Source organism: Heptranchias perlo, chromosome 31 (genome assembly GCF_035084215.1).
Source record: "Heptranchias perlo isolate sHepPer1 chromosome 31, sHepPer1.hap1, whole genome shotgun sequence".
Taxonomy (NCBI): Eukaryota; Metazoa; Chordata; class Chondrichthyes; order Hexanchiformes; family Hexanchidae; genus Heptranchias; species Heptranchias perlo.
Window position 1 is genome coordinate 4571677 of NC_090355.1, and position 14563 is coordinate 4586239.

The window sequence follows — 14563 nt, forward strand, 5'->3', positions numbered from 1 at the left end:
GGGACCTTCTGGACCATTTGGGAAAGGACATCGCTAGGTGGTGCATTTATCCACTGAGGCAAGCAATCCTTCACGTTCTTTTTCAGACTTTACTGTACTTTAACATTGCTCACTGATCTGGTCAGTTCTCATCTCAAATGGGTTCTGCCTGTCATTATTTCAGCAGGATAAATACAAATCATTGATAAACCTGTGCTCAAACCCAGTATCTGGCAACAGAACAGGACTGAACTCAACCTTCTCCGCAAATGAAGAGCAGAGAACAAAACTGCAGGAGCTGACCAGACATAGATCAACGAGGGGAGGGGCAGGACAGTCGGTACAGGGCTGGAAATCACCGATGTGAGCTCCCCAGATGACCAGGTAAGTAAATGCGTCATACTGAGCCAGAGAGACCAGGAAGATCAACGGCTAGGTTCCTGGTCTGTGCAGTTAGCTGGGGTGTTAGAATTAGCCTTCCCGTGATTACCGATCTCTGCAGTTAGTTGGGGCATTAGGATTGGCATCTCCACCCCTTGATGAGAAAACAGACAAGAAACAGCTAGTGACACTGCTGGGAAGTGCAGGTCTGTGGTACCAGGCGTGCACAGGATTGTGATTGGCTGTGATGCCCCATACAATAGAATAACTGGACGTCATTCACTGACTATTCTTTGTGTTGATCTAGCTTAACCAGAAACTTAACTGGACCAGCCACATAAATACTGTGACTACAAGAGCAAGTCAGAGGCTGGGTATTCTCTGGTGAGTGACTCATCTCCTGACTCCCCAAAGACTTTCCACCATCTACAAGGTACAAGTCAAGAGTGTGATGGAATACTCTCCACTTGCCTGGATGAGTGCAGTTCCAACAACACTCAAGAAGCTCGACACCATCCAGGACAAAGCAGCCCGCTTGATTGGCACCCCATCCACCACCCTAAACATTCACTCCCTTCACCACTGGTGCACTGTGGCTGCAGTGTGTACCATCCACAGGATGCACTGCAGCAACTTGCCAAGGCTTCTTCAACAGCACCTCCCAAACCCGCGACCTCTACCACCTAGAAGGACAAGGGCAGCAGGCACATGGGAACAACACCACCTGCACGTTCCCCTCCAAGTCACACACCATCCCGACTTGGAAATATATCGCCGTTCCTTCATTGTCGCTGGGTCAAAATCCTGGAACTCTCTTCCTAACAGCACTATGGGAGAACCTTCACCACACGGACTGCAGCGGTTCAAGAAGACGGCTCACCACCACTTTCTTAAGGGCAATTAGGGATGGGTAATAAATGCTGGCCTTGCCAACGACGCCCACATCCCATGAACGAAGAAAAAAAATGCTGTTTGAACAAAACACCAAAAGGCTGCTGGTGTCTGTGGAGGGTTCAGTATCATTGCCGGAGCAGTGAAACATGAGCAATCTGCCTGGGGGAAGGAGAGAGGGGAGGACCTTGACTGAAACCAAGCAGATAGATTAGTGAAAACAAAAGTCAGGGAAATACTTTTGGCTTTTGTGCCTCTAATTTCACTTCACAATATTCAGCTCTGAAAGTTGGGGAAATATGACTTGATTCGAGGGTTCGGGAAGAAAGGCCATGAAAATTTGGTCAATAAATGACATCACTATTCAACACGATGTTAATGATAAACTAACGTTCATACATTACACCAAACAGACGGAAAAGAAAAATCATAATGGGAATTGTCAGAAATACACAGGTCAGTCATAGAATCATAGAAAGTTACAACACAGAAGGAAGCCATTCGGCCCATCGTGTCCGTGCTTGATCCATAGCTGTGGGTTACGGCACTTCAAGTGCTCATCCAAGCGCTTTTTAAATGAGTTGAGGGTTTCTGCCTCTACCACCCTTTCAGGCAGTGAGTTCCAGATGCCCACCACCCTCTGGGTGAAAAAATTCCTCTTCAGCTCCCCTCTAATCCTTCTACCAATTACTTTAAATCTATACCCCTAGGTCAATGACTCCTCTGCTAAGGGAAATAGGTCCTCGCTATCCACTCTATCTAGTCCCGTCATTATTTTATATACCTCAATTCAATCTCCCCTCACCCTCCTTTGTTCCAAAGAAAACAACCCCCAGCCTATCCAATCTTTTCTCATGGCTAAAATTCTCCAGCCTCTGAAGGAGAGACACTCTGATCTGATAAAAGGTTCCACCCGAGATGTCAGCCTCTCCTTTCCCTTTTCTGGAGGGCTACCACTGAGCCAAGGTGTCAATGGTAGCACTCTCGCCTCCGAGTCAGAAGGTTGTGGGTTCAAGCCCCACTCTAGAGACTTGAGCACATAATCCAGGCCAACATTCCCAGTGCAGTACTGAGGGAGTGCTACACTGTCGGAGATGCTGTCTTTCAGATGAGATGTTAAACCAAGGCCCCTTCTGCCCTCTCAGGTGGCCGTAAAAGATCCCATGGCACTATTTGAAGGAGGGCAGGGGAGTTCTCTCCTGGCCAATATTTATCCCTCAACCAATATCATTAAAACAAATTATCTGGTCATTATCACATTGCTGTTTGTGGGACCTGGCTGTGTGCAAATTGGCTGCCACGTTGCCTACATTACAACAGTGACTACACTTCAAAAAAGTACTTCATTGGCTGTAAAGTGCTTTGGGACGTCCTGAGGTCATAAATGGGGGTCAAAATCCTGGAACTCCCGACTTAACAGTACTGTGGGAGAACCTTCACCACTCGGACTGCAGCGGCTCAAGAAGGTGGCTCACCACCATCTTCTCAAGGGCAATTAGGGATGGGCAATAAATGCCGGCCTTGCATTTATTGCCCATCACGAGTTCCGAGAGACAGAGCGAGATGGAGGATTGTGAGCTGGAGAGCGCCGGGCCCATGAGGCCGCAGAGCTTCCTGTTCGGTTGTGAGCTCAAGGCAGATGAGAAAGAATTCAGGATGGAGGTTGACGACGACGACTCTGAGCACCAACTTTACTTGAGGACGGTTAGTCTTGGTGTGGGTGCAAGCGATGATTTGCACTTGGTAGAAGCAGAAGGTTTAAATTTTGAAGGCAAGATTACGAAAGTCACACTGGCAGCGCTGAAGATGTCGGTACAGCCTACGGTTAGTTTGGGAGGATTTGAAATTGCGCCACCAGTGACGTTCCGACTCAAATCTGGGGCAGGTCCTGTGTACATCAGTGGGCAACACCTCATCGCATTGGATGATGATGATTTGGATTCTGACGAAGAGGACGACAGTGTGCTGGAGAATGCCATGCAAAAAACAAGCAGTAAAGCGACCAGCTGCCGGGGCACCCAAAATAATGCAGAAAAAAATGAAAGTGGAAGATGATGATGATGACGCCGATGAGGAGGATGAGGACGACGATGATGATGAAGACGAGGAGGTGGAGGTGCCTGTAAAAAAGCCTATGCAGAAAACTCCGCTCAAAGGTGCACCTGGACCAAAGGGGACTCCCAACCAAAACGGCAAAACACCCAACAAATCCACACCGGCAGCTAACTGTTAAAGACACCAGAATCCAACAAGAAACCCAGCAATAAACCCCAGACACCCAAGACCCCAAAGGGACCGTTGACTGTTGAAGAGATCAAAGCAAAATTGAAGATTTCAATGGAAAAAGGCGTTAGCCTGCCCAAGCTGGAGCCGAAATTTACAAACTACATTACACATGGCTTCAGGACAGAGGACCCAAAGGTTATCAAGGAACTTTGGGCTTGGAGGCAAGCCATGGATGGGAAGTAAAGAGGAACTGTGGCAGTCGTAAATAGCTCATACTTGCTGTGAAAATTGTATTCTGTTTCATACATCTGTTTCATGTCAAATAAATCAGTTTGTTTTACAAAAAAAAATAAATAAATGCTGGCCTTGCCAGTGACGCCCACATCCCATGAATGAATTTAAAAAATGCAAGTTCTTTCTGTCTTTCTTTCCTACCTGACCTGTTGTGCATTCCTAGCAGTTTCTCTCTGCACACTATTATAAACAAAACCAGTGTCAGCTCCTGTACACATACACCATTTGTTGATGGCTATGAGCCTTAGTGTTGGCTTCTGTACACAGGTGCGATGAAATGGATGAGCTATGGGCCCAGCAGAACAGGAACCCCAGCCCAGTGTTGGAGACATAGGAGCTAGCAATTGCAGGTATCTCAAATGGGTATTACATGTAACTGCAAAACCTCCCCCAAAAGCCAGTGGGTCTCAACAAATGGCAGGTGGCTGCAGTGTGACGATGGAGGACGATACAGGTTTGTACCAACAACCCTTTATATTTCAAGTCCTTGTCTCGCTCGTGGTGAGACCATGAACATCTGTCTCTAGCATGGGGAAGATGATGAGAGGGTTAATGGTTATTCCCAAGTCACTCTCTCTCACTTCCAGTCAGCTGCTTTCAGGACCCCCGGAGAGGTCACTCACTCATCCACTCTCCCACTTGGGAAATGGCCTGCAGTGCGGCCTCACTTTATACGGTGAACATTTCCCTTATAATACCCTGTGCGTCTGCCAGGCCCAGCCTATAACTCGTTCACCGTATGTTGGGTAAAGAACGTTCGCCCGCTAAGCCTGTTACATAAGCCGGTCACAGAATGACAGTCTCCCAACAGTCACGCCCGCTGCCCTTACCTTTGCACAGAAACTGTTTGATGGCTTCCGTCCCATTGCTGCACACACTGGCTGAAGGGTAAGTCATAGCTTCTGCATCCAGACTGAGGGACTGTTATGGGGTGGGGGAAGTGTGGGGGGGAAGGAAAGGCAGCAGGGGAGGAAAAGAAAAGAAAACAAAAACAGAAAACAAAGTACAGCATATGATTGATATTAGATAATGGCGCTGACACACACACACACACCTCTTCTGCAGATTTTTACAGCAAATCTAATCATGGGGTTCAGGTGGTTTACAAATAGAATTTCGGATACCTGGGAGTGAGTTACAGGCTGGAATCTAATCGAGGGGATCGGGTGAAATCATGCATGGCCCCGAGACCAAGCAGCATCACGTGGACACATTAGACTGAATCGTGGAGAGTTCTCGGTTTATTTTCTGCTGGGTATTTAAGCTGTGATTAGGTTTCACCAGCCTGACGTTTCTCAGCTGTGGCCCTCTATCTGGAAGCTGCTGATAATCTCAGGCCAGTGGCTGCCGGTTAAAGATCGGGACTCAGCAGTTGTGGGGAGCTCCGCTTTCTACATTCGCACAATTTATAAACAATCTCCAGCCTGTTCAGAGACGTCATTAACAGTACCAGCTCAGTAAAGAGGTTCAACGTGCCTGACTGGGTTTCACTCAATGGGGCTGGTGTACACACAGCCGGGACTATGGTTCTTTTTAAATTGAGGTAGCTGATCTGAAGCCCTCAATCGTTGAATCTCCAGCCCCCCTATCTTTCCAAAAACAGATCAAGTAGTTGGAATGATCTCGTGGGGCTGGGCCAGGAAATGATGTAGGACCAGGAGGAGTTCAAAAAGCACCAAGACAAAGAACGTTGGGGAACAGGAAAGGTCCATCGGACCTACCGACCCTTCCCTTATTAGACTGATCTCAAACCTCACCCACCTTTTTTCTCACCATATCCCTCAACGCCTTCCCTCTCCAGAAAAACGCCCAATTGCCTATTGATCCCATTCACATTGTCCACCTCAATGATTATCCTTACTCCAAAATATCCCTTACTTTCCATGAGGGGTTCAGTCCAACTTACCATCGTTTGAGATATTTCCCCTGACATTTGAAGCCGTTGTATCCTCTTTACTGTTGGTTAAATGTTGAAGGTAAACATACGAACACACGAAAAAGATGAACCAGTTGATCCATCGGGCCTGTTCCATTCAGACGCGCTACCATTAAGCGACACAACCCACAACGCTGCCCACCCATCAGCAGCCACGTAATCTCCTGGGAGAGGCAAAAAAAACAGGAAAAAACATCCCACCTAAGGACTTGAGTATTTAATCTTGGCTGACTGGTGCAGTGGTGAGGACGTGCTGCACGGTCAGAGGTGCCGTCTTTCGGATGAGGCGTTAAACCAAGGTCTGCCCTCTCAGGTGGATGTAAAAGATTCTATGGCGCCACTCCAAGAAGAGCAGGGGGAGTTTTCTCTCGTGTCCTGACCAATATTTATCCCTCAACCAACATCACTATAAACAGACGGTCTGGTCATTATCACATTGCTGTTTTTGGGATCTTGCTGTGCGCAAATTGGCTGCCACGATTCTCTACAACAGTGATTACACTCCAAAAAAGTACACCATTGGCTGTAAAGCACTTTGGGATGTCCTAAAGTCGTGAAAGTGGCTATATAAAGGCAAGTTCGTTCTTTCATAAGTTATTGTGACAGTAGGGACTGCCAGGCTGAAGGGAGATATCAGCCTGGATCCCACATGGGCTGAGTACCAAAGCAGGGATTGTGTCTGAAACAGACATAATGTCCTTCAAAACTCTCACCAATGTTTTATACCAACTGTAATCACTTTGCACCACTCAAATCCCACTGCATTTCTCTATCAGCGCTACAGCTAGCCCTCCCCTACGCCAAAGCTACTATTAGAATCATAAAATGATACAGCACAGATGGAGGCCATTCGGCCCATCGTGCCGGCTCTTTGAAAGAGCTATCCAATTAGTCCCACTCTCCCGCCTTTTCCCCATCACGTGTTCATCCAATTCCCTTTTGAAAGTTACTATTGAATCTGCTTCCACCGCCCTTTCAGGCAGCGCATTCCAGATCATTACAAGTTGCCGCGCAAAAAGATTTCTCCCCTCATCTCGACTCTGGTTCTTGATGTGATTAAATCGCGGATCACCGGGTACAATATACACGGTAACCTTTTGCCACACTTAGTCCTGACAGAATGAGCCGCTATTTTGCCTCACCCACAGTGGGATTCAGCGGGTTATAGAAAAATAAACCACCAATGGGAGTCAGCTGGCTTCATAGTTGTGCATCGGGTGTCGTGGGATGTTTTTTTTCGGTAAACGGAGCCTCTGTCTTTTACATTCTCTGTACAAATGGGTGTTTAATGGCAAATAAATACAGACAGTGCTGCACAGATCAGCCAGCGGCTGAAAGATAAAAGACAGACTGTGGGATTACCTCAAGTGTCCTAATATGAGCCAGGTCCTGTGGGAGAAACTGGATATGATTCTGGCTGATGTCGAGCGTCCGCAGGCTCCTCAGTCCGCTCAGGGATTCTGGTAATTTCCGGATTCGGTTCCCTAAAGCGGTTGGGAAGAGGGAGGAAAACAAACGGGGATATTTACACTTTGCATTAGCTGGAGCGAGAGAGGGGGACACCCCACCCACCCCCAAATGAAGAGGCTTCCCCTGAACCGGAGGGGTCGTCGATTCACACACAGCCAAGTGCAGCTACCTCTCCCTCCTCCCTCCCACCCACCTCATTCACCAATGGTCCGGCAGAACTCTGAGCACTCATTCTTTGCAGATCCTGGAGTCCACAGCCGCAGTGACCCACCCACCATCTTGGCTCAGCTGCCTAGAAGAGGAGGCCCATCCCCTCACTCTGGCTACAGCCTTCCCCACTTTCTAAGGACTCCATACAACCCCTCTCCGATGGTGCTTTCAGCCTTCTCTCCTAATCCCCAGCTATGTTAAAGGCGCTGTCTGAACGTTAAATATTGCCGCTAAATTAAAAACACCAAAATCAGGGGGACTGGGTGATGTGGGGGCTAGACACGGACAGCTCAGCAACCAGAGATCAAATCCAGACCTGACTGACGAGGCAAAACTCTAATTTCTCTACAGGCTAGAAGGGTCCGACAGGAAACAACTTGGGGGTACCCGGAATCCCCTCATGAGTCTGGGGTACCCCCAACCACCCTGGGGTACCCCCAACCACCCACTGACTTGGGGTAACCTCAAACCGAAGAGTCATAGTGGCTCTTCATACCACACAAACTGCCTCAATGAGCCGAGCGGAGGGAGCGTCCGATAAAAGGCGGGATTTCAGAGCGCTGAGAGGAGCCGAGCCGAGCGGAGGGAGCGTCCCATAAAAGGCGGGATTTCAGAGCGCTGAGAGGAGCCGAGCCGAGCGGAGGGAGCGTCCCATAAAAGGCGGGATTTCAGAGCGCTGAGAGGAGCCGAGCCGAGCGGAGGGAGCGTCCCATAAAAGGCGGGATTTCAGAGCGCTGAGAGGAGCCGAGCGGAGCTGCGACCGAGTTCGAAGTGACGTCAGGAATCAGATCGGGACGCGACACAGGGGAGGCACCTGATTGGTGAGTAGGTTCAGGTGAGTATTTCTCCTTATCTACAGTAACTGAAGTAAAAGGGCAGGTCTGCAGGTCTTATAGGAAGTAGCGTGTATTTTTTAGTGAATCAAGGTCCCTAGTGTAGTTAACATTCTCTAAATTGAGAACAATTTAAAGGAGTAAACTCCTTAAAGGGAGTGGTAAGTAGTTTTTCTTTCCTTTTTTTTTCTCTTGACATTGTAGTTGTTCTTAAGCTAATTTAAGGGTTAAGTCATGGCAGGAGATCCCAGGGCCGTGTCATGTTCCTCTTGTGGGATGTGGGAATTCAGGGCTCCTTCCTGTATCCCTGATTCCTTCACCTGCGGGAAGTGTGTCCAGCTGCAGCTACTGTTTGACCGCTTGACGGCTCTGGAGCTGCGGATGGACTCACTTTGGAGCATCCGCGATGCTGAGAAAGTCGTGGATAGCACGTTCAGTGAGTTGGTCACACCGCAGATAAAAATTACTGAGGGAGATAGTGAATGGGTGACCAACAGACAGAGGAAGAGTAGGAAGGCAGTGCAGGGGTCCCCTGCGGTCATCTCCCTCCAAAACAGGTATACCGTTTTGGATACTGTTGGGGGAGATGGCTCACCAGGGGAAGGTGGCAGTGGCCAGGTTCATGGCACCGTGGCTGGCTCTGCTGCACAGGAGGGCAGGAAAAAGAGTGGCAGAGCTATAGTGATAGGGGACTCGATTGTAAGGGGAATAGACAGGCGTTTCTGCGGACGCAACCGAGACTCCAGGATGGTATGTTGCCTCCCTGGTGCAAGGGTCAAGGATGTCTCGGAGCGGCTGCAGGACATTCTGGAGGGGGAGGGTGAACAGCCAGTTGTCGTGGTGCATATAGGCACCAACGATATAGGTAAAAAACAGGATGAGGTCCTACAAGCTGAATTTAGGGAGTTAGGAGTTAAACTAAAGAGTAGGACCTCAAAGGTAGTAATCTCAGGATTGCTACCAGTGCCACGGGCTAGTCAGAGTAGGAATGACAGGATAGCTAAGATGAATACGTGGCTTGAGAGATGGTGCAAGAGGGAGGGATTCAAATTCCTGGGCCATTGGAACCGGTTCTGGGGGAGGTGGGACCAGTACAAATTGGACGGTCTGCATCTGGGCAGGACTGGAACCAATGTCCTAGGGGGAGTGTTTGCTAGTGCTGTTGGGGAGGGTTTAAACTAATGTGGCAGGGGGATGGGAACCGATGCAGGAAGTCAGTGGGAAATAAAGTGGTGACAGAAACAAAAGGCAGTAAGGGAGAGTGTACAGAACATGACCGGACAGATGGTCTGAGAAAGCAGGGCAAAGACCAAGGGAAGACTAGATTAAACTGCATTTATTTCAATGCAAGAAGTCTGATGGGCAAGGCAGATGAACTCAGGGCATGGATGGGTACATGGGACTGGGATGTTATAGCTATTACTGAAACATGGCTAAGGGAGGGGCAGGACTGGCAGCTCAATGTTCCAGGGTACAGATGCTATAGGAAAGATAGAGCAGGAGGTAAGAGAGGAGGGGGAGTTGCGTTCTTGATTAGGGAGAACATCACGGCAGTAGTGAGAGGGGATATATCCGAGGGTTCGCCCACTGAGTCCATATGGGTAGAACTGAAAAATAAGAAGGGAGAGATCACTTTGATAGGATTGTACTACAGACCCCCAAATAGTCAACGGGAAATTGAGGAGCAAATATGTAAGGAGATTACAGACAGCTGCAAGAAAAATAGGGTGGTAATAGTAGGGGACTTTAACTTTCCCAACATTGACTGGGACAGCCATAGCATTAGGGGCTTGGATGGAGAGAAATTTGTTGAGTGTATTCAGGAGGAATTTCTCATTCAGTATGTGGATGGCCCGACTAGAGAGGGGGCAAAACTTGACCTCCTCTTGGGAAATAAGGAAGGGCAGGTGACAGAAGTGTTAGTGAGGGATCACTTTGGGACCAGTGATCATAATTCCATTCGTTTTAAGATAGCTATGGAGAAGGATAGGTCTGGCCCAAAAGTTAAAATTCTAAATTGGGGAAAGGCCAATTTTGATGGTATTAGACAGGAACTTTCAGAAGTTGATTGGGAGAGTCTGTTGGCAGGCAAAGGGACGTCTGGTAAGTGGGAGGCTTTCAAAAGTGTGTTAACCAGGGTTCAGGGTAAGCACATTCCTTATAAAGTGAAGGGCAAGGCTGGTAGAAGTAGGGAACCTTGGATGACTCGGGAGATTGAGGCACTAGTCAAAAATAAGAAGGAGGCATATGACATGCATAGGCAGCTGGGATCAAGTGGATCCCTTGAAGAGTATAGAGATTGCCGGAGTAGAGTTAAGAGAGAAATCAGGAGGGCAAAAAGGGGATATGAGATTGCTTTGGCAGATCAGGCAAAGGTGAATCCAAAGAGCTTCTACAAATACATAAAGGGCAAAAGGGTAACTAGGGAGAGAGTAGGGCCTCTTAAGGATCAACAAGGTCATCTATGTGCGGAACCACAAGAGATGGGTGAGATCCTGAATGAATATTTCACATCGGTATTTACGGTTGAGAAAGGCATGGATGTTAGGGAACTTGGGGAAATAAATAGTGATGTCTTGAGGAGTGTACATATTACAGAGAGGGAGGTGCTGGAAGTCTTAACGCGCATCAAGGTAGATAAATCTCCGGGACCTGATGAAATGTATCCCAGGACGTTATGGGAGGTTAGGGAGGAAATTGCGGGTCCCCTAGCAGAGATATTTGAATCATCCACCGCTACAGGTGAGGTGCCTGAAGATTGGAGGGTAGCAAATGTTGTGCCTTTGTTTAAGAAGGGCGGCAGGGAAAAGCCTGGGAACTACAGACCAGTGAGCCTGACATCTGTAGTGGGTAAGTTGTTAGAGGGTATTCTGAGGGACAGGATCTACAGGCATTTGGAGAGGCAGGGACTAATTAGGAACAGTCAGCATGGTTTTGTGAGAGGAAAATCATGTCTCACGAATTTGATTGAGTTTTTTGAAGGGGTAACCAAGAAGATAGATGAGGGCTGTGCAGTAGACGTGGTCTACATGGACTTCAGCAAAGCATTTGACAAGGTACCGCATGGTAGGTTGTTACATAAGGTTAAATCTCATGGGATCCAAGGTGAGGTAGCCAATTGGATACAAAATTGGCTTGACGACAGAAGACAGAGGGTGGTTGTCGAGGGTTGTTTTTCAAACTGGATGCCTGTGTCCAGCGGTGTGCCTCAGGGATCGGTGCTGGGTCCGCTGTTATTTGTTATTTATATTAATGATTTGGATGAGAATTTAGGAGGCATGGTTAGTAAGTTTGCAGATGACACCAAGATTGGTGGCATTGTGGACAGTGAAGAAGGTTATCTAGGATTGCAACGGGATCTTGATAAATTGGGCCAGTGGGCCGATGAATGGCAGATGGAGTTTAATTTAGATAAATGTGAGGTGATGCATTTTGGTAGATCGAATCGGGCCAGGACCTACCCCGTTAATGGTAGGGCGTTGGGGAGAGTTATAGAACAAAGAGATCTAGGAGTACAGATTCATAGCTCCTTGAAAGTGGAGTCACAGGTGGATAGGGTGGTGAAGAAGGCATTCAGCATGCTTGGTTTCATTGGTCAGAACATTGAATGCAGGAGTTGGGATGTCTTGTTGAAGTTGTACAGGGCATTGGTGAGGCCACACTTGGAGTACTGTGTACAGTTCTGGTCACCCTATTATAGAAAGGATATTATTAAACTAGAAAGAGTGCAGAAAAGATTTACTAGGATGCTACCGGGACTTGATGGTTTGACTTACAGGGAGAGGTTAGACAGACTGGGACTTTATTCCCTGGAGAGTAGGAGGTTAAGGGGTGATCTTATAGAAGTCTATAAAATAATGAGGGGCATAGATAAGGTCGATAGTCAAAATCTTTTCCCAAAGGTAGGGGAGTCTATAACGAGGGGGCACAGATTTAAGGTGAGAGGGGAGAGATACAAAAGGATCCAGAGGGGCAATTTTTTCACTCAAAGGGTGGTGAGTGTCTGGAACGAGCTGCCAGAGGCAGTAGTAGAGGCGGGTACAATTTTGTCTTTTAAAAAGCATTTGGACAGTTACATGGGGAAGATGGGTATCGAGGGATATGGGCCAAGTGCAGGCAATTGGGACTAGCTTCGTGGTATAAACTGGGCGACATGGACATGTTGGGCCGAAGGGCCTGTTTCCATGTTGTAACTTCTATGATTCTATTCTATGATTACATTGAAACTTCAGCACAGAAACAGGCCATTCAGCTCAACTGGTCTATGCCGGCATTTACGCTCCAGACGAGCCTCCTCCCTCCCTACTTCATTTAATCCTATCAGCATTCCCTTCTCCCTCATGCGCTTATCTAGTTTCCCCTTAAATGCATCTATGCTATTTGCCACAACTACATCTTGTGGGAGCGAGTTCCACATTCTTACCACTCTCGGGGTAAAGAGGTTTTTCCAGAATTCCCTATTCAATTTATTAGCGACAGTTTTATATTTATGACTTCTAGTTTTGGACTTCCCCACAAGTGGAAAAATTTTCTCTATGTCTACCCTATCAACCCTTTCATTATCTTAAAGACCTCTATCAGGCCATCCCCTCAGTCTTCCTTTTTCTAGAGAGCAGAGCCCCAGCCCGTTCAGCCTTTCCTGATAAGTATATCCTTTCAGTTCTGGTATCATCCTTGTGAATCTTTTTTGCAACCTCTTCAATGCATCTATATCCTTTCTGTAGTATGGAGACCAGAATTCTATTCCTCTAGAAATAAACCCCAGTGCTTGATTTGCCTATTTTATAGCCTTAAAAACCTGCGTCACTACTTTTAGTGATTTGTGTATCTGTACCTCTAGTTCCTTTTGCTCCTCTATCCTGTTTAGTCTCTTCGTATCCAAGCAGTATGTGGCCTCCTTATTCTTCCTACCAAAATGCATCACCTCACACTTACCTTCATTGAAATTCATTTGCCAATTACACGCCCATTCGGCAAGTTTATTAATGTCTTCTTGCATTTTGACGCATTCTTTCTTTGTATTAACTACACCCCCCATTTTGGTGTCATCCGCAAATTTTGAAATTGTACTTCCCATTCCCGAATCGTTAATGTAAATTGTGAACAACAGTGATCCCAGCACCGATCCCTGTGGAACACCACTTCCCACCTTTTGCCAGAGTGAGAAGCTACCCTTAACCCCTGCTCTCTGTTTTCTGTTTTGTAGCCAACTTGCTATCCATTCTGCTACAGGTCCCCTGACTCCATATGCTCTGACCATAGTCACGAGTCTACAACGTGGTACCTTATTGAAGGCCTTTTGAAAATCCTAATATATTACATCTACTGCATTACCCTTGTCTACCCTTTCTGTTACTTCTTCGAAGAATTGATAAAGCACGACGTTCCCTTCTGAAATCCGTGCTGACTATTATTTATTATATTTTCATTCTCTAGATGTTTTTCTATTATCTTTCCTTCCAGCGATGTTAAGCTAAGCTGCACCAAGAGCAGCACAGAGAGACCGTTAGAGCAGCATTTGAAGGACCCCTATACCTGGTGAGCGACACAAGATTAATCGACGGCCCCCTCTCTACCCCACCCAAAGCTGGTTCCCCTCCCTCTCCTAGTTGAAGCAGCAAAGTCCCTGTGGAGACCAGAGGGGGTGATACCACGTAGTGACTGGGATTCCAATTCAGGCGACCCAGTCAGGGATGAAGGCCCCAGCATTGAATCCACCTGCCCGCCCAGAGTGCATGCCTTAAACTCAGGGCCCGTTACCTTTTAGATTTAGTGTCTGAAGCTGGGCCAAGGTCGCGAGCGAGCTGGGGAGAGATTTCAAATGGTTTTGTTCCACGTTGAGCACCTGAAATATTAACAAAACAAAACCATCAGTGGAGGGAGCGCATGGCAGGACAAGGAGAAAATCAGCAATTCTACAAGCAAGGGAACTGGGCGAATAACATCACTAGGGAGGGACAGAGGACCCTAACTGTTGGCTTATCAATAAGAATCCTTTATGTTGTTAAAGGTCACAACAGAACAATCTCTACACTTTATCCATCCTAATCTCCAAGATTTCTTTTTTTAAATTCGTTCATGGGATGTGGGTGTCGCTGGCAAGGCCAGCATTTATTGTCCATCCCTAATTGCCCTTGAGAAGGTGGTGGTGAGCCGCCTTCTTGAACCACTGCAGTCCGTCTGGTGAAGGTTCTCCCACAGTGCTGTTAGGTAGGGAGTTTCAGGATTTTGACCCAGAGATAATGAAGGAATGGGGATATATTTCCAAGTCGGGATGGTGTGTGACTTGGAGGGGAATGTGCAGGTGGTGTTGTTCCCATGTGCCTGCTGCCCTTGTCCTTCT

The 14563-nt window shown here is 47.4% G+C and overlaps 1 protein-coding gene and 1 pseudogene across 2 annotated transcripts in view; one reads left to right on the forward strand and one right to left on the reverse strand.

Annotated features, from left to right (window-relative positions):
- Positions 1-14563, reverse strand: part of lrsam1 (leucine rich repeat and sterile alpha motif containing 1) — a 69068-nt gene that overhangs the window by 42944 nt on the left and 11561 nt on the right. For both annotated transcript variants that reach the window (XM_067969539.1, XM_067969538.1), the window contains exons 6-8: positions 13981-14065; positions 7070-7191; positions 4602-4692 (exon numbers count right to left, since the gene is read on the reverse strand). In XM_067969539.1, coding sequence (XP_067825640.1) covers positions 4602-4692; positions 7070-7191; positions 13981-14065 — 298 coding nt within the window. The remainder of the gene's footprint in view (positions 1-4601; positions 4693-7069; positions 7192-13980; positions 14066-14563) is intronic.
- LOC137300381 (nucleophosmin pseudogene) lies at positions 2796-3824 on the forward strand (annotated as a pseudogene).